At 49.7% G+C, this 23,316-nt stretch overlaps 11 protein-coding genes across 11 annotated transcripts; 5 read left to right on the forward strand and 6 right to left on the reverse strand.

The window, feature by feature from the left end:
• Positions 1 to 251: 251 nt before the first annotated feature.
• On the forward strand, positions 252 to 881 carry J7337_010346 (uncharacterized protein; the record flags this gene model as incomplete). Its single annotated transcript, XM_044827931.1, has 1 exon — positions 252 to 881. One exon carries the CDS (start codon positions 252 to 254, stop codon positions 879 to 881), a length of 630 nt encoding a protein of 209 aa, XP_044676485.1.
• Positions 882 to 1,996: 1,115 nt separating this feature from the next.
• On the forward strand, positions 1,997 to 2,404 carry J7337_010347 (uncharacterized protein; the record flags this gene model as incomplete). The annotated part of the gene is made up of 1 exon (XM_044827932.1): positions 1,997 to 2,404. One exon carries the CDS (start codon positions 1,997 to 1,999, stop codon positions 2,402 to 2,404), a length of 408 nt encoding a protein of 135 aa, XP_044676486.1.
• A 189-nt stretch (positions 2,405 to 2,593) lies between these two features.
• On the reverse strand, positions 2,594 to 3,220 carry J7337_010348 (uncharacterized protein; the record flags this gene model as incomplete). The annotated part of the gene is made up of 3 exons (XM_044827933.1): positions 2,594 to 2,944; positions 3,135 to 3,184; positions 3,217 to 3,220. The coding sequence occupies 3 exons, from the start codon at positions 3,218 to 3,220 to the stop codon at positions 2,594 to 2,596; spliced, it is 405 nt and encodes a 134-aa protein (XP_044676487.1).
• Positions 3,221 to 4,192: 972 nt separating this feature from the next.
• On the forward strand, positions 4,193 to 4,930 carry J7337_010349 (uncharacterized protein; the record flags this gene model as incomplete). Its single annotated transcript, XM_044827934.1, has 1 exon — positions 4,193 to 4,930. One exon carries the CDS (start codon positions 4,193 to 4,195, stop codon positions 4,928 to 4,930), a length of 738 nt encoding a protein of 245 aa, XP_044676488.1.
• A 257-nt stretch (positions 4,931 to 5,187) lies between these two features.
• J7337_010350 (uncharacterized protein) lies at positions 5,188 to 6,096 on the reverse strand (the record flags this gene model as incomplete). Its single annotated transcript, XM_044827935.1, has 3 exons — positions 5,188 to 5,496; positions 5,548 to 5,724; positions 5,770 to 6,096. The coding sequence occupies 3 exons, from the start codon at positions 6,094 to 6,096 to the stop codon at positions 5,188 to 5,190; spliced, it is 813 nt and encodes a 270-aa protein (XP_044676489.1).
• Positions 6,097 to 6,643: 547 nt separating this feature from the next.
• On the reverse strand, positions 6,644 to 9,226 carry J7337_010351 (uncharacterized protein; the record flags this gene model as incomplete). Its single annotated transcript, XM_044827936.1, has 5 exons — positions 6,644 to 7,040; positions 7,089 to 7,532; positions 7,579 to 8,193; positions 8,238 to 8,588; positions 8,634 to 9,226. The coding sequence occupies 5 exons, from the start codon at positions 9,224 to 9,226 to the stop codon at positions 6,644 to 6,646; spliced, it is 2,400 nt and encodes a 799-aa protein (XP_044676490.1).
• Positions 9,227 to 10,414: 1,188 nt separating this feature from the next.
• On the forward strand, positions 10,415 to 11,909 carry J7337_010352 (uncharacterized protein; the record flags this gene model as incomplete). Its single annotated transcript, XM_044827937.1, has 4 exons — positions 10,415 to 10,665; positions 10,723 to 11,436; positions 11,551 to 11,623; positions 11,667 to 11,909. The coding sequence occupies 4 exons, from the start codon at positions 10,415 to 10,417 to the stop codon at positions 11,907 to 11,909; spliced, it is 1,281 nt and encodes a 426-aa protein (XP_044676491.1).
• A 680-nt stretch (positions 11,910 to 12,589) lies between these two features.
• On the reverse strand, positions 12,590 to 14,712 carry J7337_010353 (uncharacterized protein; the record flags this gene model as incomplete). The annotated part of the gene is made up of 4 exons (XM_044827938.1): positions 12,590 to 13,193; positions 13,246 to 14,117; positions 14,173 to 14,463; positions 14,521 to 14,712. 4 exons carry the CDS (start codon positions 14,710 to 14,712, stop codon positions 12,590 to 12,592), a joined length of 1,959 nt encoding a protein of 652 aa, XP_044676492.1.
• A 2,151-nt stretch (positions 14,713 to 16,863) lies between these two features.
• On the reverse strand, positions 16,864 to 17,823 carry J7337_010354 (uncharacterized protein; the record flags this gene model as incomplete). The annotated part of the gene is made up of 1 exon (XM_044827939.1): positions 16,864 to 17,823. One exon carries the CDS (start codon positions 17,821 to 17,823, stop codon positions 16,864 to 16,866), a length of 960 nt encoding a protein of 319 aa, XP_044676493.1.
• Positions 17,824 to 19,343: 1,520 nt separating this feature from the next.
• J7337_010355 (uncharacterized protein) lies at positions 19,344 to 20,438 on the reverse strand (the record flags this gene model as incomplete). Its single annotated transcript, XM_044827940.1, has 1 exon — positions 19,344 to 20,438. The coding sequence occupies one exon, from the start codon at positions 20,436 to 20,438 to the stop codon at positions 19,344 to 19,346; it is 1,095 nt and encodes a 364-aa protein (XP_044676494.1).
• Positions 20,439 to 21,101: 663 nt separating this feature from the next.
• J7337_010356 (uncharacterized protein) lies at positions 21,102 to 21,765 on the forward strand (the record flags this gene model as incomplete). Its single annotated transcript, XM_044827941.1, has 3 exons — positions 21,102 to 21,168; positions 21,220 to 21,302; positions 21,355 to 21,765. The coding sequence occupies 3 exons, from the start codon at positions 21,102 to 21,104 to the stop codon at positions 21,763 to 21,765; spliced, it is 561 nt and encodes a 186-aa protein (XP_044676495.1).
• Between the last annotated feature and the right edge of the window lie 1,551 nt (positions 21,766 to 23,316).

Below are 23,316 nucleotides of genomic sequence, written 5' to 3' on the forward strand. Positions count from 1 at the left end.
CAACTTCTTCCATCACCTTCAACCAACCGCACACCAACCGTCCGTCCACCATCTTTTTACGAAGTCAATCCACAGTAGGAACTTGTCTTGAGCGAAACAACTGTCACGAAAGGTGAGTCAACAGCAATGTTCATGCCGCATTTCTGACCAACAGACTTGAGCAGATTCTTTGCCTCGGCTCTCTGCATCTGTCAACCTGACCCCATCCTTCCTTGTTGTAGCCCCGGCGTCCCAAGACCCCCATACCCAACATGGATCCCAACCAGAAGCATGAAGACGGTGGGAAGACTGAGAATATGGCGCCTTTGGGAAGACCGCACACCGTTTTATTGATGTCCCCTACTCCCGGCAATACACACATACCACACCAGGTTCGCGAACTGAAGCCCATCGCCGTCGTTGATAACCAAGGTAACTTGGTTGGACTACAAGTCGTCAACTCAGATGGAGGACCACAAACCAACGTCATGGCCAGCAGCCAGATTTGCGGCGGACCCCTCATCTACAAAGGCAACAACAGAGACACGATTTGGCAGATCAACAGGCTTCGATGCCCATACTACGTGCTCAGCTTGAGTTCTTCACGACACTGGAACCTGGCTATGGCTATCGGCATGCGCAGTGCTCCGATGACCCTCCGCTTCGTTAGCTCACTGAGTAGAAGCGCTAAACCGATTCGCCAAGTGGGTGGAGAGAAGGGAAAGAGTGACGACAGTGTGGTGATATTGATACCTCGAGGCGTCCCCTCTTTCCCAAGTGGACACCCTCCACTCCTTATCAATGGCCTGGGCCCTCGCTTGGTTATGGAGGGTATGCTAGTTGGAAGACATCATGCCGAGGCGTCAGAGATGTGTCAATTTTACTTCGAGGAGATTCAGTAATTGACAATACACTGCTCTTGGCTCTGGTTCATGTTGGAGACACCCTTTGGGCATGTCTCTAGTCTGTATTGCTTTGATAGATAGATTCATCTGTTGAATACATTCCGGTGTATTGCTATTGGTATTTGTTGAGCTCTCTTGTGTAACCGTGTGACTGAGCTCGTACCGGTAATAGAACTCATCTAAAGATTTCATGCGATACTCCCAGGTGACTTTCTTGCTCAACAATTGTCGCAGCACATTCTTTTCAAGAACCCAATCGAGGCATGACTTTGAAACCTGGTGGCCGCTCTTGATCTCCGCTCGCATCGTTCTTCTGCCTAACTCTGGCCAATCCTTCCATAGAGTTCTTAGACCTCCACGAACAATGATGTATAAGTTTTCAGGCTGAAAGTATTGGTGTTCTCGTCTTCTTGATTGAGCGAAATGGGCCAACTTTGTGGAAATGTTGTAACCTAAGGGTAATGAATTTACTCTACTCATTTTATGCAAGATTGGCACAACGCCTTGGTGATTCGAAAGGATCGTGCGTGGCGGAGCTCCAGAAACGGGCCTTCTCAACCATATTTACTCCTGTCGGCAATATTGAGCTGCCTTTAGGAACAGCTTATTTGCTGTGCCCAGCCAAGCGCTCAGATCTGACTTGTTTCTTGATAGCATTAAGCGTCTGACATCAGTGACTGCTCTTGTACAAGCTTGACAATAGCTGACGAGCAGTGAATCACGACTCAAATGTGGGGCATTTACTCTGGCGATGCAAGCAGTCGTTGTTCCCTCTCCACATCAACGCTTCAACCTTTTCTTTTTCAGTTCCTCTTCTCTCATCATCACCGCTCTCTCTCTTACCCTCTGTGCCACCCACGGCCAGCATCAAAACACATCGCGGTAAGCCGAAGGTTCGTACGGCTGAACTTGGACTAATAAGATACAGTTATTCAAGATGGACACACTCCAAGAAATACTCACGGATTGTATGTATGAGGCTTCCGCCGACGAGCCCGTCATATTTCCGGCGTGGAAAACCGAGCCTCGGCTCGTGTCCGAACTGAAACCCGTCGGGGTCATCGATTCGGATCGAAACTTCATCGGCGTTGATCGGGGACGATGTTAATGTCATGGCCCAATGTGAGACTATCCCCAACACTCGCATCTACCAGGGTGTCAAGAAAGGATTTCGTCTAGCGGTTAACGCAAGTCTCTCTGACGGTCCTCATGATGGTACTTGTGTCATCTCTGTGCCCGTCCTCACTAAGGAATTTATGGCGAACCTTCCTTCCGACAACTTCAAAGTCGAGATGCAACTCCGAGTTGTAGAGAAACAAGAGGATACCCATGAGTACAATCCTGTCAAGCTTCGAACGGCCGGTTCGGAGTCGCCGGAGCGCGCTAACATTATTTTGCCTGGCAACATGAAACTGTCCTCTCAGGAGCTTGATCCCAGTTTTTATATCATTTTGGAGGAAGTCATTGTCAGATGTTCATCCGCTGAGCCTTCTCGGCTTGTACGAATGAAGTTGACCTAAGCATACCATAGGTTAATCATGGGGGGGTTAGAGTTTCGGTGGATAATTGATTGCGCTCGGTATTCTAATACCATATTGCTATCGCTGTGACCACCTTGATCTCTCCTTTCGCTATTTTCACGAAGTATCAATGTTCTTCCCAGTCCCTCAACCCCTTCACCATCCAGCTTCCTTAGTCTCCGTAACTAGCTACTTGCTCCTAGGCTTCTTTCCTCCAGTCTCGGTCTGTCCGCCATCGGCATCGGGCGCAGTCCGTCTCTTGTCAGACTTGGGGTCATCAACAGGTTCCTCGTCTTCTTCTGGCGAGGCGAGAATGGTGCCACCGGATGAGCCACGACGTTGAAGTGTCTCGAGGATTTCGCGAAGGCAATCGCTTATGCCCATCTGGACCTGCAGAGCAATGTCCTCATTGCTTCCTACATTGCCGTTCGAGGTAGTCTCAGCGGCGGCGGAGGCGGTGGCTCCCACATGACGAGCCGTGGCGGTTCCCTTAAGTTGAGCATGGGCTTGCTCGATTTCGCGGTGAAGGTTAACAACGAGCTAAGAAGGATTAGCTAGTGAGACACAGCACTGGTGAAGACCTTCTTATCCGTACCGAGTCATTCAGGAAGTCAGTGTCACTCTTCCAGTCACAGAGCTGATGTAAATGGAACGTCTCCAACAACCCAACATGTTCATTACGTAGCTACACAACATTAGCAGCTGATTGGGACAGAGACAAGAGACCTACCGGTTCCCAGCTGTTGATTTCGTCACACTGGTCGCATGCCTTGGAACCATCTGCAGATTGGTTAGCAAATTGAGTGTACTACCCATGTCTTATGGACATGCTTGCCTTTACCGCGCAGTGCGCAAATGGTCAATGAGCAGCCGTAAGGTACGACATCATCGCTTTCCATAGCATCCGAAGGCACCCACCAAGCAGAGTGCTCAAGGCAGTGAATGCAATGGTGCCTTTGTTTTGTTAGCTTCAATAGATCCCATTGTAACGATGACGGAGTGATGTAGTCTTACATTTTGGGCAACTCCGTTCTCAACACGGCCGAACACAGCGATAGGAGAATGAGCGGCCTCGTACAACGACGAAAGTGATCGCACGAATAAGCGAAAAGTAGCACACTTGTCCTTGTTTCGGGAAGAGTAAAGGGAGGCTGGGCGCGGATTATTTTTAGCCGTTAGATGGTGTTGGGGAACGTGCGAAGCTGGGGAGAATGGTGTTGACGTGAGATTGAAACAGGAGGGATCTACAAGCTCAAGAATCCAAGGTGAGGCTCAGGTAAGGCTCACCGGAGGATCCACATCAATCAACCAACTCGGAGACGGCAAAGGCATCTCGCAAAAGTCGAGCTACCCCTTATTAATCACCCACGGCGGTGTCTCCCATCAGGCTCATCGAGTTCTCAAGCAGATCGAATTGCACAGGATCTGGTTTTCGTACCCTCCAGTGCCATGAGCTCCATTGAATGAACAGGAGTGGGCAATAGATGAACAGCAGGCGGACAGTGCAACGTCGACAAACGCGAGTTCAGGATGATTATTGAACAACTTCTCAGTTCACTCTACCAGTGGCAGTCTGGAGTAGGCTTATCAATAGCTGCCAGTGGCAGCCATGAGCCATTGCTCAGACGCCAAACATTGATCTCTTCCTTTCTCTGATGTTTATCATGTCAAACTTCACTCCTGTTCTCACAACACATCTCACCTTCTCATATCAAAGCATCGATCCCTTATTCGGATCACTCATAACACATTAAGACACTCACGGCGCACCACGACATCATCGCTATCATGTCCGACATCCAGGATCCCATCCCCAACGATGAAGCCGCCTCCGACACTTCCTCCATGATCGTCGAGACGGGTAAATCCCCCATCACCAACCCTCCATCCACCACCCCCAACCAAGGCGAATCGAGCACCTCCCAACCCAACCTCACCATCATCCGCGCCCCCCGAATCATCACAATCAACCACGTCGGCGAACTCCGCCTCATCGGCATTCTCGACCCCCTCAACCGAGGCGTCGGATTCTACTTCGACAACCCCCACGAGGAATTCCTCGTTCGCAACGTAATGGCACACTCCAACCTCGCCGTCCAAGCCATCGTCTTTCAAGGCGAGCGCAGCGCAGGAAATCACGTTGCCCGAAAGCTCCCCTCCCTGTATCCCGGTCGTGGTGTTCGAGAGTTCCACTTCGATCTCCCTTTTCGCGTTGCAGACCCTGCTGCCTTTAGACAGCTGCAACTCCCTCTTGGGTTCCGCCGCTGCTTCTTGGGATTGAAGCCTAAGGGGACTGTTATTCATAAGTTGGCTAGGGATGAGGAGTGTGACCCGAAGTTGGTCAAGCGGTATAATCGCATCTTCAAGGCTTGGAAGAAGGAGAATGGTGCGCTGCCTGAGCGGCACTGTGATGTTGCGCTGATGGCGTGGCCTAGAATGGCGTACTGTGCTGGTGGGATGTCGTTGGAGTTCGTTCAGGAGCTTGAGGCTGATTCTCTTGGCGGCACTGACGTCGTCATGTGGTAAATGGGTCTTGGAAAACTCTGAAGTGGTTGAGATTTGGGTATCCTTGTTGATGCTACCAGCATAGCTGTTTGATCTCACCGGGGAGTAGATGTCTGAGGGAGTGGATAAATTGGGTATTGGCACTTTTGTAAGGTTGGATACTTGATATCACCTGTAGCTGAACATGTCAAGTCTGGACATCTGAATGGTTCAGTGAACATAGACTGTTGACCACTCGATAGCTCAATTAAAGATCCACCCTCATCCATTCCGTTCATTTATTCCAGTTCAATGACTTCATGCTTGACAGCACCATCACTGGCCTTGACGTCGTGAGCCACCATTTCATAGGATGCGAGGTCGGTCTCGGCTTCCTCACTGTCCAACTCGGTCTTCTCCTTTTCGGCCTTGCGCGACTTGTTCATCTCGTAAATGGAGTCCAACTTCGCTTCCAGTGATTCAAACTTCCTTTTCTGTTCTTTCCTCATGCTAAGAAGCTGCTTCTCTATATCGGCCAGTCTCTTCTCCATGTTCGAGCCTTTAGGAGTGCGAGTGAGAGCCGGAGCCTCGGTTGATAGAGCGTGGGCCTGTGTTCGGTCAGCTTTTGCTCTTCTGTTTCATCAACATTGAATACTTACAAGCTCGTTAGAGCTGTTGTTCTTGGTCTCAGACTTGATTTCGGCTTTGACTCTGGACTCATCGTTGGTAGCAGGGACAGACTCTGCGATGAAAAGAATTTCCTGCTCCTCCACGCTCTTGTTGGTCGGGTAGATGACCTGATCAGCGGGGAACTTGACACCCCAAGACGAGGACAACTAGTCTCGGTAGGGGCGAAGTGCCTTGTGATCAGGCCCGTGGACGCAGGCAAGGAAGAACCAAGATGGGTAGTTGATTCTGTTGGTTCCCCGTGATTCACTCGACACGGATTTGTAGACTGAACAGAGGCTGATGTGCGCCACAGTGCTTGACCTCAGATCACTCATCTCGTACAAAATGAATCTTGCGAGGTTGTTCGCGAGAAGGGCGCTCATATTCTTTGTCACTTTGACAAAGTTTTCCTTCAGCGTGAAGATGGCTCTCTGCATGACGGGGCTCTGGTATTCCGGGCTCTTCTGGAAGCGACGGTCCATATCGCCTTGGAATTCGTCCGCGGCATCGGGACAACTCGATAGAAACGATCCAAGCATGGTCGATAGCCTGTGGGAATGAGTTTGTAAGTAAGTCTCCAGAGTCACGGAGCTGAGTCAAGCGACATACCTCCTTTTGCACCGCTTGTTGTGCGATTTGATGGGGAAGATAGAGGTAAGAGGTGGAGATGCGGGAGTGAGGATGCAATTGGGAAGGTGGGGCAGGAAAGAGTTGAAAGAGGGCAGCCTCAGGGAGCAAGAACACACCAGACCTTAGAGTAGGGTGTCCTACATCTATACCAAACTCATCCTAAACTTATGCTTATTTGCCTAAGTTCTTTATCGTCTAGGATCAAGGTCCTGAGTTTTCTTTCCTCTCCCGGGGCACTCACAAAGCCAGCGCGTCTTCACCCTTACCTTGCTCTTGACTTACCAAACAACTTGGACAGGTCCCAAGTCTCCGTCTCAGACACCATTCTCTGCCTCTCGGCCTGGCTCAGTACGTCCAAGTCAAACGAACAACACACATGGTATGAACACAAACTCAATGCCCAGTTCCCAATATTCAATTGTCCTGTTATCTTATCTCATATCACATAAAAATCTATCAATCTATCCCGTATACATCTTCCCCCGAGAAATCAATCAGCGTCGCTTCATTCGCCACAAACTCCTCCTCCCAAGCAGACTTCTCAGAGTGCCTTCTTTCTAAACCTCGTTTCGATATCGGGAGTCTATCGCGCAGTGCGTCTTGTTTCGTGTCCTTTGTTAAATCGCCCGCTTTGGTCGTCATTCCGTTGATCTTGCCTGTTTGTTCACCGTATGTCGTCGTCATTCCTGGTGCAGCATAGGTCGTCTTGCTGTCGGCTAGGCCTTCCCTTGCGTGGTAGGATTCTCCCTGCGTGTAGGCCGGTGAGGGTTCGTCGTCGTCTTCGTCGTCGAGGGTCTTGGCGGGTCGTAGTTTGTCGGATTTTGTGGTTATGGTTGTGTCTGGTACACGTTCACTAACTCATCAGCCTCCCATCAAACTTCACTCAATGTGAAAAACTTACCTATTTACACGCCAGTACGGCGACGCCTCCAACAATTCCAAATCCACAATCCCCTCTGCATCCAGAATCTTGGGGATGACATGTTCACGACCAACGGGTATGTTCAAAATACTTCGTACTAGGCTGACAGCCTGTTCAGGCACAGAACCTACGATGTTCGTCTCGGGGTCCGTCATGATCCACTCGAGCAGCCGACGGGGGAGCACTGTCTGTTTCAGGATTTCCCAATTCTCGTCGTCGGCGTACACGGTGAAGCCGACTGTGTCTTTGATGTCGAGGCCGCCCATGGGGTTGGCGGCCGTTATGAAGGCGCTGCCGGAGCGGTAGATGAGCTGTGATTGGAAGCCCGACGCGAGGCGGACTTCGGAGTGTTCGAGGGTTTCGCGGAGCCAGGATGTTGCTTTTGGGGTGGATGTTCGGGGGCTTTTGAAGTGAACGGCGATGCTAGAAAAGTCAGTGGTGAAAAGAGAGGTTGGGAGGGGGGACGTACCGGAGGAGTTGGTCGGCTTTTGAGGAGAGCTCGTAAGGGAGTTCGATTGATTTAAAGTTCTCATCCGCTGGGCCTTGGTCTTCAACGTGTTTTGAAAGGTACCGTGAATCAAGACCAGCCCAGACGAGCAAGTTGTCAAGCATCCAAACAGTCTTGGGATCAAAATCCAACAGGTTCAGTTTCCCCGTGAAAGCCTCCTTCAAATTCTGTCGATCCGCAACAGAAAACTCCATCGTCGAAGCACACAACAAAACACCATCCGCCGTCGAAACAGGAAAGACGTTACTCCTCGAAAACCGCTCTTTGTCAAAGATGTGACCAAACTCTGGTATCCGTTGACTCACGGCGACGAGGAGACCTCTAGCTGTGTTGTCGCGCGAACAATCGGGACTCAGTGATGAGACGTTCATGAGGGTGTCGAAGATGAGACCGGAGTCGTTCTGTTTCACGTCGAGAAAGTTGACGAAGAAGTCGTGGAGTTCGGGGTAGTGTTTGCTCAGATCGTTGATTTCGGGGCTCTCGAGTTTCGGTGACCATGTGCAGTCGGCGCCGTTGAGCCATGTCACGGATTCACCCGGTGCGATGGCGATGATGGCTTTTTCAGCAAACGCAAGTCTGGTGATATTAGCAGTGAGATTTCATGAGTTGAAGTTACTCACTTGAGATCAGCGGCATCGTCCGGTGAGAGATCCAGTCTCATCTTATCCAGTGCCCGATACAACTCATCCGTCAACCAAAGATCCGCAGGGTCGAGCTCCGCATCAAAGTCGCGCTTCTCCAAGACATCGACGATTGTTTTGTAGCTCGCATTCTGAAGCCGTAGCGTCTGTGTGTAAAACTCTCGTAATGACACGAGCTCTGACTTGCTGGCGTCCCAATCTGACGGCACGGGAAAGACGGGTGACTTTGACAGTGTGCTGGATATCTCGCATGTATCTTCCAACAAGCATTCGCTGAGCGGTCTCCATATTGGATGGACGTAGACTAGCTGCTCTTTCTCAAACGTGTTCCTGGTCCCGTGAGCATGTCATCATGAATTTGATGAGTGCACATACCTGACTTTTTGTTGACTCGCCGCAGGATCTTTGGAGTCTTCACACTCTGCTTGTATCCGAAGGTAGAGTTCCAAAATGCGACGAGGAAATTCAACCGTCGACGCCTTCGTTCGTCGTATCCGCACCAACATCTCGAGAAAGAAATCTAGATCATCATGATACTTGGCAAACGCCCTCAGACACCTCCACTGCCCAAACCCGCCCTCGGACCGTATCGGCGGCTCAAGTCTGAGAAACGGGAAGGGCTCTCCTTCCAGCATATATCGATTCCGGAGGTAGTGCAGCTTGGGCAGCGGGATATACGAGTTGCCCAGCGGCCTAAACTTGCCATCCTGGCACAGCACGCGGATGGCCTTGATGTCGAACATGGAGTCTGGGTTCTCCTTGGCGTAGATCTTGTCCCTCTTCCAGGCCTGCTGGAGATAGTTGAGGAACTCCTCCGGGTGCTGCTTGCTCATCTCGATGCACCTGGGCGCCACGGAGCGACCCCGCTCGCTGAACTCGAAGAGCCGGGGCTCTGAGGCTCCGAAGCCTCCATAGCTCCTGGAAGAAGTGCTGCTGGTGTCTCCACGATCGCCACGCAGTAATTGCATCGGAAGCGACTGATTGTTATTTTCGTCTAGGTGGAAAGGGGACTCCCCAGATTTAGAGATCTGGAGTCGGGTCGGGTAGCAAGCAGACTCACTCACTCACCGACAAAGTAGTAGCCTTTGACGTGGCATTCAGTGGGGACCATTACAGGGGGAGGGCGGAAAAGACTAAATTCCGATGCACCAGCCACCAATCAGAATGTCGTCCTGCTCAATTTTCATCGCCTTGTCGTGGAATGGTCTCCGCATCAGCAGCAATTGTTGTTGTCAATTCTGCCAAATCGCTCAAGACGCGGATAGAAAGACGTGACTTGGGCTTTCGCTACGTCATTTTCGCCAGAATCTCATGATTGGTTTGCCCCTGACTTACCCTGCAACGCTCAAGTAGATTTGTCAGCCTATATGATATGATGTCTGCAGTAGGCATGAAATCTGATTAAAATTCTTCCATCTTGACAGAACTTTAAATAATTTTTCTTGATGGATCAGTAGGAAGACAGGGGACTCTAGCGTATGACTAGGGTAGATCCGGGACACCAGGACACCACTAGTCGAGACAAGCTTTGCTATAGGGTGAGTGATGGCTTCAGGAGATGACCAGGTTCAATTGAGAAGAGACTCATAAACAGACGCAAACATGAACTGAATGAGCTAAACATAAAGTGAAATGTTTTGTATCAGATGTCTTCATTTACTTATTTCATTTTCCTTTCAGAATAGGACAGATAGCACGAGCGTGATGAGATTGACACTGGATCATGTCCACTGCAGATCGCCTTGTTCATGACGATTGTAACGACAGCGAGGAAAGAGACCAACTTGAAAATCTCGCGACCGCCAATAGATAAATAGAGCCATCTTAGAAATACAAGCAAACTGATCAGTCTCATTTCTCTCAATCTATCTCTGCGTCATAAGGGTAAATTATTCGCCATTTCCCTACAGTTACCCGACCACCGCCCCTCGCCCGATATTTAGCCATCCCGGCCCGTCTTCGCGGCTGATCTCTCACAGTCTTACTACCAGATAAGGAGATACCGCAAGCACGCTTAACCAACCTAAGCTTAGATCTACATACTTCAATCCAAAAGTGGTAGAAGCGCCAACAGGGCTGTGCCAACTTCCCCAGACACTCGAATATAAACATCACTCACTTCCCACCTTCAACTTTCAATCGTCACGGTTTTAATAATGGCGACTGTTACGCAGACTGATGCGAGGTCAGAGACCTTTGAGCTTCGCCGCTCACCCAGCCCGACGCGGGATGTACTCCAAGACAATGAACCCCCGCGTTCATCGAAACCGAGCACCAGCCAACTCCTCAAGATCTTCAGCGCTGGATTCAGTTTCTTCGTCGCTGGCGTTAACGACGGAAGTATCGGTGCCTTAGTCCCCCATATAATCCGAGATTACAACGTCACTACCGCAATCGTCTCATCAGTGTAAGCACCCTTCCCCAATCCAATCCAACCCAACCCAACCCTTACTAACGATGGTAGTTACGGCGCCAACTTTATGGGCTGGTTCTTCGGCGCCTTCTCCAACACACATCTCTGCCAATTCTTCGATCTCGGCTCAATGCTCACGCTCGGCGCTGTTCTACAAGTCATCGCCCACGCGCTCCGGTCATGGAAACCCCCCTTTCCGCTGTTCACTATCACGTTCTGGCTTGCGAGTCTAGGGCAGGCGTATCAGGATACACATGGGAATACGTATGTTTCTGGAGTGAGGGGGTCTCATCGCTGGTTGGCATTTATTCATGCGATGTACATGGCTGGATGTCTTGTTGGACCTTTTGTGGCGACGGGTGTTGCTTCTGCGGGGAGTGTGTCGAGATGGTACCTTTTCTACACGTTCCCGCTCGGCATTGGTGTTCTGAACGTCGCGTTCGTGGTCTATGCATTTTGGGATACTCTGAGGTTGAAGAGGAAGCAAGCGCCGACTGAACGTACTCTGGAAGCTGATGAATCTCCCGCGTCAAGAAACGACGATGCATTCTCATTGATGAAGGAGACGTTGAAGAACAAAAACGTCTGGCTTATTAGTCTCTTCTTCTTCTTCTTCCTCGGCGCAACACTTACAGCTAGTGGATGGGTCGTCGAATACTTGGTCGAGGTTCGCAACGGGGACATCAATCAGATGGGTTTTGTACCGGCTGGCTTCAGTGGAGGATCTCTACTTGGGAGACTGTTTCTTGCGGAACCTACACATCGGTTTGGAGTTCGTCCGATGATATTTGCCTTCACGATTCTCAGTATCGGATTGCAAGTTTTATTTTGGCTGTGAGTTGTGCTTCGAGACGTGGAAGAACAAGCTGACACTTCCAGGGTTCCCAACATCATCGCCGCTTCCATCGCCATCAGTCTACTCGGCTTCTTCATGGGCCCATACTTCGCCACCGTAAGTCAACACTCTATCCAAAGTGCGCAACTAATCAGAGCAGGGTATTTCCGTCGGCTCCAAACTGTTCAATCCTCGTGTCCAATCAACAGCTTTGGCATTCGTCTTTGTATTCGCGCAGCTTGGAGGCTGTCTGTTCCCCATAATCACTGGTCTCATCGCCGCCAGCGCCGGAGTCTCAATTCTTCAGCCTGTTCTTTGTGCACTCTTGGTCGCTACGAGCGTCTCTTGGCTGTTTGTTCCGATGCCCAAGGAGGGTGACAATCCGACGCTGCACCAGGAGTAATCCGAACTTGGTGTGTCCTGCAAGAAAGAGCGGTACCCTGCTACCTCGGACGTAATGTGCTGAGTGAGGATGAAGAAGAGGTTTTGAATTTATATGAGGGAGAGGATCTGGGTGGAATAAAGAAGGCGATGCAGTGGCAAGAGGGCATCACAAAGACGCGAGCAGCTAGTCTGCCCTGTTGAAGAAGCATAAAACATTATGGAGAGAATAATTTTATCTATGCAGCATAATGCCCGCTTAATCGCTCAGTAAAACTATGATTAAACCAATTTGCCCCATCACATCCTCTTCTGAAAGAATAACTCCATACCAAGTCGGCTTCCTTCTCCGCTCCCCGAATCTATCCATGTTTCATTGTATTGGCAGTGATGCCTAAGAACTGCAAGAAAGAGTACGAGATAAGCCTGAATCTTAAAGCAGAATTCCCCCACCGATCCTGTGTGGTACGGACGATCATATCGCATCAAGGATTGCGTCGCGTGGCTTCAATCAAATGTTCCCGCTGTCGTCTTTGGTCGGAGGGACGGGGTAGAAATGATCGTTTTCCTTCCAAAAAGCTTGTTAACTGATATCCAAACCCAGAAGACGAAACTTACCAAAAGCCAACCAAGTTCAACAACAGTACACCGATCCATGTACTGGAAGCCAGTAGGCTCAATCTTGTGATACACAACCCACTCCTAATCGCTGTCACGAAGAGCGCTATTGGGATGAATCCAAACAGGAGAGTACTTCATTGTTCGATACCGGCCAGGTTGATCAGAGGCTTGATCAGAGGCGTCCCTGATCGCAGCGTGGTGAAAGAACCCTTTGGCGATGGCTTTGCGGATCTTGACGTGGTAGTCTTCGTCATGCGGGGTAAGACCTGAGATCTCAGAGACGCCAAGTTTTGCTTTGCACCATCGGATCAAACCCTCTCGTAGACCCAACGCCTCTTCTAGTGCCTCAGAACTCAGGAACGTTTCATTGCACCAGGTAGCTAGCTGCTCAGTCGACATGCTGCGCTTTGTGTGTAAATAGGCGTACAGAGTGTTGAGCTCCGTCATGTGATCCGACAAGGGAGCCATGAATTGACGGTGTAGCGAACCGGCTGCATGTTGTGTGTCATGTGGTCTCAGGAAGATGGTGTTCTTCACGCTCGCGAGAGTAGCGATGTCGATGAGTTCAGACAGGCAGCCTAGCTTGATGGCCTCATCGAATGCGTTGTACCAGGGGAGATCGATGGGAAACGTAGCGGCGGCCTTGCCAGCTGGAGTGACGGTTCCGACTTCATCGATGAGATTCCTGCGTGTGGTGCTTAGAAGAGGAGGAAGATATGTGATGTCCGAATGCTTACATTGCGCTGACGTCCTTTAGCCCACGGAGATAGACTTCCTGATTCGCAGGATCGAGCAAGTCGAAAGTACCGACAGAGTGAATCCCGGCACTCTTCAAAGCTAACATGGCCGCTATGAAGCAGTCTTTTAGGATATTGGGAGGCGAGACCTCGGGAAAGCTCTTAGAATATGTCTCCATTTTGTATAGGCGGAAACATTGCCCTGGCTGACTTTGTCCGGCGCATGCAGCTCTCTGGTCGGCGGATGGCTTGGAGATTAGCGCAGCTTGGATGGTCCCGATTCCAACGCAAGGAGTGAAGACTGACTGCATCTCGACACCAGTGTCCACAGAAAAGATTAGCTTCTCAACACTAGTGAGGATATCTATTGACTTACCAACGACATAGACAATGCCAACGACAGCGACACTACTCTCGGCGATGTTGGTAGTAATAACACACCTGCGCTTCTCACCAGAACCAAGGGCTTTCTTCTTTTCTGCCTCAGACAGACTCGCATGCCATGGGAAAGTCTCCATATCTGGTATAGCGCCACGCAGCTTCGCGACCGCACGGTTAACTTGGAGGTTAGATGCCAGGAAGACAAGGATATCACCTGGGCCAGCGTTCTTATGGATTTCTTTCACTTGACGAAAAGCCTCCTCGAAGTAGTCAGATTTAACTTCGTTTATGTACTGGAATTCAACCGGGAATGGAGTCCCTCCGAGCCCGAGGGCTTGCGGAACGTTGAAGTAAGTAGCGAACTTTTGGAACTCGGCTGTTGATATAATGATGACTGTGAGGTCGGGATGGAGAGGGAGGGCTTTTTTGAGTAGAGCAAGAAGAGGATCGACGTTTATTGTTGGCTCGTACAAATCGAGGATGACGGATGACTGGAAAGATGAGTTAGCTATTGGAACACTCGGAGGTGGCATACTCGACACCCACATAGCCGGCCATGGCAGTATTGTTCCCGATTAGCTGGAGAAGCAAGCCCTCAGTCACGAACTTCAATCGAGTCTGTTCGCTGGTCTTGTTGTACTTCCGATACTGGACACCAACCTGTTCACCGAACGTAACTTCAAGCTCTGCTGAGACGCGCTCACCCAGCTCTTTGGCTGCGACAGAGCTAGGCTGAGTGCAGACAACCTGCAGGCCTCTGTCAAGTTCGAGGTACAGGATTCGCTTCGCGAGCTGTGCCGTGTCTCCAGAGCCTTTCTCAGGGGCAAGGACTACCACCTGCACTTGATTAGTCACGAATCGTAATAGAGGGAGGGTGTTTGTAGTTGTAGTTACCTGATCTTCTTTGTAAAGTCTGAGGAACTTGGTGAAATTCTCTGACCGCATGATGGGCAAGTTGCGGTACTGGCCCAGTGTTTCGAAATAGCTGGGAGATCGGTTCACGCCGCGGCGAAGGGGATTCTCTGTCTCAACTTCATATCCGAGGACAGACATAAGCATAGCTTGCTCCATGGTCGGTTGTGCCATGATTGAGAGTAAAGCGCTTCTTGGAGCTGATTGTGATAGCGACTGATTGTGATAGCGACTGATTGTGGTAGCGACTGATTGTGGTAGCGATTGATTGTGATAGCAATTGATTGTGTTGGGTTGAGATTCGAGAGAGACGAGACTCGCCTTGTGGGCTCAAGTGAGCTGTGTGTGGAAGTGGGAAGGAGTTGAGGTGACACAAGGAAATTCCAGCCCCGACTTCCCTTACCTACCAAATCCGCCGTGGATTTTCCGTGGTAGGTAGCGATCTTGGACCTGCCAACAATTGCATCGAATCTCGCTTTCCCGCCAAACGCCACTTAGTCATCAGGACATCTGACTTTTCAGCCAAAAAGCAGGATCCGTATGTGTTTATTGGTGTCGGCGTGAAGCCTCTTTTAAAACCCTAACCTTACGCCAGCATCAAATCTCAAGGTAGGCAAAACCTTCTGTGTCGTGGGAGTCTCACTGACGAACATTGTGTTGAAATTACTTTGTTATGGCTGATCTTCGCCACCTTGTGACTCAATATTCCCCGACCTTGATTTAAGGCATCCCTTTTATCCTTTGGTGAATTTATTTAGAGTTCTCTTTATACATCAGACGTGATTATCATTAGATAGGCTTGCAAAGCCCATTTTGGGCAATTATGTTGGGTAGCTGGTATACTGCCTGAACTGACTTTATAAGAACGTTATTTTGAGTTGATAGTCCCTACAGCTGATGGCTCACATCACGCGCCTCACACACGAATGACGATAGATTCTCTCCTTCACCAACAAACAAACTCTTGTCCGACTTCGTCCAGTCATACAACCATTCCGGCCTTCATTTTATAGGAATCTTTCTTTGCACTTGTAACACTTTAATGCAGCACTCTGAAAGATCATGGACAAGAGAAAGAGAGATTCAAACGACTCACCATCATCTCTTACCCCACAAGACCATCGCGCAAAGCGCCTAAACACCCAAGGATCATCCTACGGCTTCGCCTCCATCAGTCAACAATATGAGCCGGGCCTTATTCTTCGCAAAGGGCCGTATGTTAGCTATCAACCATTGATCACGCACGAACAGTGAAAGGCATAATTGGAAACGACATACCACCTGACCGCCAAACTGCGGCGTACCAGACTTCTGACTGGAAACCATATATCGATAACATGGCAAAAAACATCAGAGAAGGACACTTCAGCATCTACGATGGACATCTTCAGCTGTTTATAGTCTGTTCCCAAGTCTATGGATGTTCTCCCGTCTCGATCTTCTCGCCTGGTAACGGTCTTGCTTCCGATGTTCCATTCTCGTAGAAGTGTTATTTGCAGTTGAGGCTTGTGGCTGAGAGCTTATTCCGGCAGAGAGAACCTAGTTCCATTCTCGTACCAGAATGAGTCTCCTTGGTGGTCAACCTCAGCCCGGATGCTTGCAAAAATTTTGACACATTCTGTCTTCCGGGGCAACTTGGACCACTTTATTACTGTCATCCAATATGCTATCATCCTTCGAACAGATGACCGAAGACGCTGGGTGATATCCAAGAGGTCCTCGGGTGATGAAATGTTAGAAGCGTTGCGATCAATTGAGCAGCAGAAAATCGCTGAGTACGCACAAAGTTCGATATCTATCCCTTCGCCGTCTTCCGAGGAAGAACACCACCAATCTCGGGACACTAAAGGTTGGTCGCGAGAGCTTTTCAGTGACTTAAGAAGAACAGTCTCTCATTGAACGTTGATTGCTTTACATTCATACTGCAAACAACGATGATAGCACGCTCCAATGTACATAGATCGCGGAAAGGCTTAAAGCTCACGTAATAGGAAACAAGTATGCATAAATAGCTTTGTGAGATTTATTGTGTACTAGTGATGGCTTTTATCTGCGATTGTCCATTACAAATGGTTGACTTGGTCATCATGGTACAAGCTACAAAGGACTCCAGGCTACCAGAACATTAACTCCAACAGGTTACGCAACACCATTTACCCAAACCTTTGCTATGAGACATTAGACGACGCCATATGACAAGGGTAAGCCTTGATGCAAAATTAGCTGTGGCTTTTCGAGGTTATGAGGAGGGATGAACGAGCCATTAAATCTGGCGCTAAACTCCAAGTAGAGATACTCGTCGAGTACACCCAACACATCCATGATTCACTGCCGATGGCGACCGAGAGTAGTGTCGAAGATCTCCCGCTCTCTCTTCATAGATCCTGCCACGATCAGATCTGACAGTCCATCCGCGTCATGAGGAGCAACGTCCTCAAGTTGACCTTTGGCCACATAGCGGGAGAAGAGGAGATCTACAGGAAGTTCAAACGAACTCCCCTCGCTACCCTCACCACAGTGAAGTTCCATAGCGTCAATGGCCTTGCGGATGTTCTGGAGATCAAGCGTGGTCACACTGTAGACATCGAAGCCGCGCTCTTTCGTAGTGTAAGGAACTTCCGTCGGGGAGTCTTGGACGACCTTGGCAAGCTGTAGCATCACAAAGATCAGATGTCTCGGGTCGAGAAGGTAGTCCGTGAGTCCGCCCCGCTGTTCCTGATAGAGGGGGTCGTTGGGGCTCAAGTCATGAGCCTTGACGCAGCGTGGAGGGGCTTCGTTGGTGCAGTGACTTGCGAAGATTTCGGAGATAGGAGTGGACAAAGGTCCTGTGCAGGACTGCATGACGCCGCGGAGTTGCTTGAGTGGTTCGACGCCATCAGGGATCGGGGGCATCTTCCAAGGGCGTCGGTCATCAGTACGGCAGATGACGGCATACTGGAGGATCAGAGTAAGGTTGTTGGTACCCTCCATTTCGAAGACTGGGTGAGTCATGAGGCGGCAAAGCTCAATACTGAAGGTATGGCCCCAGATCTGATCGTGAGTCTGAGCGCGAAGGCCACGAACAGGCGAAAAGATACAGATCGGGTTCTCATCACACTTGAGGTTGCAAATCTTGAAGAGCAATGCGAAATGGGCTTCGGTGACAAACTCGTGCGTGATAGCTTCGGGGACAAGGCATGATGGGTAGGCAGAGGCGTCGGTGAGGTCGGCTTCAGTGGGATACCCGACCCTCCGCAGACGAGCCTCGGGGGGCAGGTCGATGAGAAGCGCCAGAAGCTCGTTCATTGTAGACGGCGAAGACGATGGCCAGGACCTGACGGAAGAAGACGGTGAGGGTGAATGAGAAAGTTGAGATGTGGAAGTAAAATGGATCGACGGTGTAAATGAAGATGAGGGAGCAAGTGAGGAGGATGTACGAGACTGTGATGAAGGGGGATATGCGAGGTGAGCTAGACATGGTGTGATGAAGGGATGAGAAGTGAAAATTGGATCTCTGGAAAAGGTGCCAGGCAAGCAAAGAAAGCGAGCTCTACGCGTCTGGTGGTACAGAAATGCCCTGTGACGTCGCTGGAGCAAGCTACCCGTAGGCAAGCTGCAGCAGAAGTGGAATTCAGCCGGAGGTATTCCGGCCCACCCCCCTCCCACCACAACAATCAACCTCCGTACCTTAAGTGAGATACGGAAGTTTAGGACAATTATCCTAAGAGATGAAGAAATTTAGGTAAGTTATCCCAAAGTATGGAAATATTTAGGTAAGCTTAGTGAATCTTGGTAAATCTTCAGACCAGTTGATTTGGGCAGCGTATCTCAAACTCCAGAAGTTTCATCAACCTCTAGAGACTCCCTCATCCGTGATCCGAGAAAAGAGTTTAAAGGAGGCCAGCCAGGAGTATCTAGGGAAAGAGATCATCGCGAGGACAAGCGCATGGATGATATCATTATCTTCTGACTTCGCATGCCCCTCCGAGGATGCTATTTACCACCGACTGACCACTTAGAGGGCTGTGTCACCTTGATTCCCAGCACATCAACTGCACAAAACTTCTCCAACAAGTATTCAGACTGTCCTCTGGGTGACTTCCAGCGGACCGTGGTAGAGTTGCGAGAATTCGACAAGAGTTACAGCAAGGGCTTCGGGATGTGTCTTCGAAAGAGTGATAGTGGAAGAGAAAGGATATGGAATTTATAGCCATTTGAATACATGTCGCACGCATGCAGTAACAAATATCTTTTAAGCCATTCCTTACAAGCAATCCAAAGTGATATGTCTTCCTACCCCTACATCAGTTCAATTGAATAAATGAAAAACAATATACTTAGCAGGGCAACGAGATTTCGAACGTAGGATCTCATGGTTTACATCACTAAAAAGTCGGGGTAGCCAGTTTCGGCCAAATATCAACGCAGACCAGTACAGCATACCGCTGTACCACGCTAGCGTGCATCTACCGGAACCGCTACCCCTGCGAGTATCTATCAAACTGTTGGTATATATACTGATGCAAGGCAGGAATAGTCTGCTGTATGTCCGTACCACCAGCGAATTGCCAAACGCCGGGACCTATATTACTGAAAGGAGTGAACGGGTGGTTAGGATCATTGAAAGTGATAAAGAGCTTGGTGTCCATGCTTCGTCTTTGTGAGAGTCACTGAGAACGTGAGTTTTGCATGATATTATCATTACTTGCGCGGTTAACATCAATGATGTCAAGTTCATATCTTCAATTGAGCGGCATTTGTAGACACAACCTCTACAACTACCCAAACACAATACGGCATTTGATTTCTGTTCTCCTCGGCAGACATCAGTTGTCATGCTCCTGGTCTCTCCCCTCCTTCTCCCTCTGAAGCCTCTTGGCTTCCCTTCTCTGATTGATATCACGCTGCAGGGCATCATTGACAATCGCCAGATATGGGCTTTCAAGTGGGGGGACAACAACTTCTGTGGTCCAAAAGTCTGGCACCGCGTCATCCGCGCGACGATAGAAAAGCATATAGTCGCCATCCACCTTATCTTCCAGACTCCATTTCTTCTCTGAAGCGTCATGGCCAGGGGTTGCCAGAATATGCGGGCCGAGGAAGCTGTATGTACGGATTCCGTTGTCTTTCAGCGACACTGCCGCAATCAACGTGTAAAGACAATCTCCGTTGTCTAGAATGGGCTCGGATACCTTGACTTCGGCGATGGGGATGAGGGTGTTCTTGAGATCTGAGAACGGCAAAGGTGTCAAGTTCTTATTCGTCTTGTAGTGTACGCAGATGATGCCAGGTGCAGCGCACATCTTCAACTCTGTGGTGTTGTCTGTTTTGATGAGTTGGAAATTAGATCGCATATGCTGCTTGAATGACCACCATGGAGCCTTGTTGCGGTCAACCAGAATCTCGCTCATGTCGACTTTGACGGCATCAGAGTTCGGACCCAGATCCGCGTGACCCCAACGCCCGTTGTCAGGCTTGACCAGATACGCCCTGTACAACTTATGCATTTCGTGATTCCAGAAGGTATCTTTCATCAACTGAGAGTTGGCGAGACCTTCAAAGCTGATAACCGGGTCTTGAGCGTGGTAAGGGCTGAAGCCCTCCAAGAGGCCTTGCTTACATGCTGCCCATTCGTCCTTAGCCTCGAAGTTTATATCGAGCCAGGCAAGCGCAAGAATAGGGTTCTTCTGCTCAGCATCTTTGTGATCATTTTTGTCGAAATAGACGTCAATAAGTTGGCTGTAAATATGGTGAATCAACGTGAAGAGGCAATCCAAGCCATGGGTGTCATAGGCAATCGGGCTGTCCAAGAGGATGAGGCCAGGTGGGCGTTGCAGTTGAAGCTTTCGGCGGATTTGTCCGCAGTTTCGAGATATATCAAGTTTGTCCCGGATATTTTCTCCAAGACGCCGGGCTTCCATCGTGGCGGTAAGGGAAAGTCGAAAGCGCAGGTACCAAGAGTGATTCTGGTGTCGTCAGCCCTGAACCGTCAAGATGCCTGGTCAGTAAAAGACTTGTGAATTTGAGTGAAGCTCAATGACATACAGTTTCTGAGAGACAGTGGACTAATGATCGTCTTCTTGAGAACTTTCGCTTAAACTTGAGCCTTTGGTAACAGAGTGAGCAAGGAGTGGGCTTGCAGGTTGCGAGAAGAAGCGTTGTGGTGGGCAGCTCAAGTAACACAAGACGCACTCCAGGGCACTGCCGACTCTGCTCTGCTTTTGTTTATGTTTACCCAAGCGTATTTCTGAAGATCGTTGAGCACCGCACGGACCATGCAGAAGTCCTTCAGGCAATGCTTCATGCTCTCTTGTGTTGCTTCTCCTCCAACTCCAGTTCAAACCTCAACAACAATGTCAGTACCTCCATCAGCCTCTTCCCTTGGCCGAATCACAGCGCGCGATACAATATCGGATAGCTGCTAACCTTTTTCATAGATCGCCTGTTTATTCCTTCGCTTTATCTCCATCGCCGCCGACACCATGTGAGTCCCTATTCCTAGATCTCATCTCCAGCTTTGTATTGTCACTGACCACCTCAGGCGCCCCGGCCTCTACAGTTGTGAGCCATGTCTTAGAAGAGCCATGGACTGGTTTCCTAGTGAGGCAAACTTGAAGAAGATCCCAAAGATCTGTATCGACGAGGACGGCTGTAAGTTGCTTACACTTCTTACCTGTCATGCTTGCGCTAACTTTGGAGCAGTCAACAGAGAGGAGTTTCTTTGCGAATTCTGCGATGGCTACCAAGGAGATGACATGGATGAGAGCTACGTGGGTTGCGACGGCGTTTGTTTGGCCCATGATCATCATCGTAACTCTAGTGTTAACGAAACAACAGGGTACTCTACGCATGGGAAGCCTACTCGAACGCTTCATCAAGCACATCAAAGGTAATCGCCGCGTCACCAAGGAAGCTTACGAATCCAACCCAAAGACCATCCGCCTTCGGAAGAAGGCCCGTCGTGCTATCGCATCGCACTCGAACAGATCTGATGCCTACACTATGAAGGACCATCGCGCCGAGCACGAGCGTGCCGTTGCCACCAACACCCTCTCAACCTTGATCGACATCAGCAACAGTCTGCGGGTCATCGCCCAGTGCACTCTCCACACCAGTTGTTTGGACCGTGGTTTGAACCGTGGTAACACCGAGCTCATCGACATGCCCCCTCGCTGTGGCCCCGAGGAGATGCCTGAGGAGTGTCTCTGGAAGTTCCCTCTGGACGAGAATGAGGATGAGGAGAACTAAAGTTGGGCAATGTGTTTACTTGGCATTACGTGGTTGCAATGTGGTATATTCGTTAGGGATAGAATTCTGTTGTACCCCAGCTACGCGATAGTCACTGCGGAAACTCTAAAGTATGTGGTCAAATAAAGCTTGTTCAAGCCGCTTTCTCTTTACTCTTTGTGACGTTCTGTTCCGGGTTCTGACATTCAATTCTGGGCCGTGCCGATATGCCATAAACTCCTTGAACAGTAGATATCTCACTGAGTTCACAAGCCGATTAGGGGCAACCATGTCAATTTCCACAAAGTTCTCTCTGCTGTTTCAAGTTCTCGTGCACAACTCTCAACTGTAAATAACACATCTCGCCCACAACTTCCACCAATCCTCACCAACATCAGACACGCAAGACGAAGATAATCGGGAATCAGCGCCTTGTTGACCAAATAGCCCCAATCAGTTGCATTCGTCTACTAGAGGAGGCCGAATAAGAAAATGCCTTCAATGTCTTCAGCGAGCTCCACCCGCGCGGAGACGACCTTGAGGACCAAGGAGAGGGTCGCCCCAGAGGCACTGGCGAGTAGACTGGCTGATCCTCCGTGAGGGTCCCAGACGCTGTTTGGGTCTCACACAGCAATGCCATGGACCTTGACTTCAGAATTCTGAATGCCCATCATGTCGTTAAGCTTCAACAGTGATGGAGCGATGTATGAAGCGAAGGCAATGGTGATAGCAACAAAAGCGACGAACATGATCAAGGCAAATGCCACAACCAAGATAAGTTTACGCAAGAACAGAAAGCCTCAAAGCCACTTTGACTGTCTTTGGGAGACGCGCTGGCCACCCGACTGGTACTGTGCCTTAATATCTTCCATCTCGCTCTGCAGGCTGTTCTTGTAGATACGCCATCAAGAGTCTCCCGTCCTGAGTAGGAGACATGACTACGGGCGGCATGAGCGGTTGGTACCGAGGGAGGCGCATTCTCACATCGGTAGAAGTGAGGTAGTTTCCTTCATCTCATCAGTCCAAGTCTTTTCTACCTTGGGGCGAAGCAGTCTTACTACTGAAAGAAGGAACAGCAGGGCTCCAGAAAATGTTGGCTTCATCAAGAAACTTTGCGACGGTGTCGGGGTTTCTGCCGAATGCCAGTTTGAGTTTGCGGTTGAAGTGTCGATATACACTTACCGTGAGAGGGTACAGTACGACCGACAGGAGTCACTTGGTTAAGTTGATCGTTCGCGACACGGTTCTCAGGCTGGGCAGAGATATGTTAGCAAACTATCGCAACATGATAAATGAGTCTGCTGATGTTCATACTGATGGCTTTTACTCTCCATGGTCACAGTGCTTTGAAGGATGAGATTTGCAGTTGAGACTTGTGGGTCAGAGCTTATTCCGGCAGAGAGAACCTAGGATGAGGAGGCTCCGAATGGATGAGGTTCCAGGGAAGTACGGTAGAAGGTCAAATCGAGTAAGGAAAGAGATGAGAAGTCCCAGCTCGACCTTGCGTGGTTGAAAGAGATCTTGGACCTTGCTTGGATGATGGGTACCAGTTGTCTTTGAGAGAAGTTCGAT

The sequence above is a fragment of the Fusarium musae genome, chromosome 8 (genome assembly GCF_019915245.1).
Source record: "Fusarium musae strain F31 chromosome 8, whole genome shotgun sequence".
Taxonomy (NCBI): Eukaryota; Fungi; Ascomycota; class Sordariomycetes; order Hypocreales; family Nectriaceae; genus Fusarium; species Fusarium musae.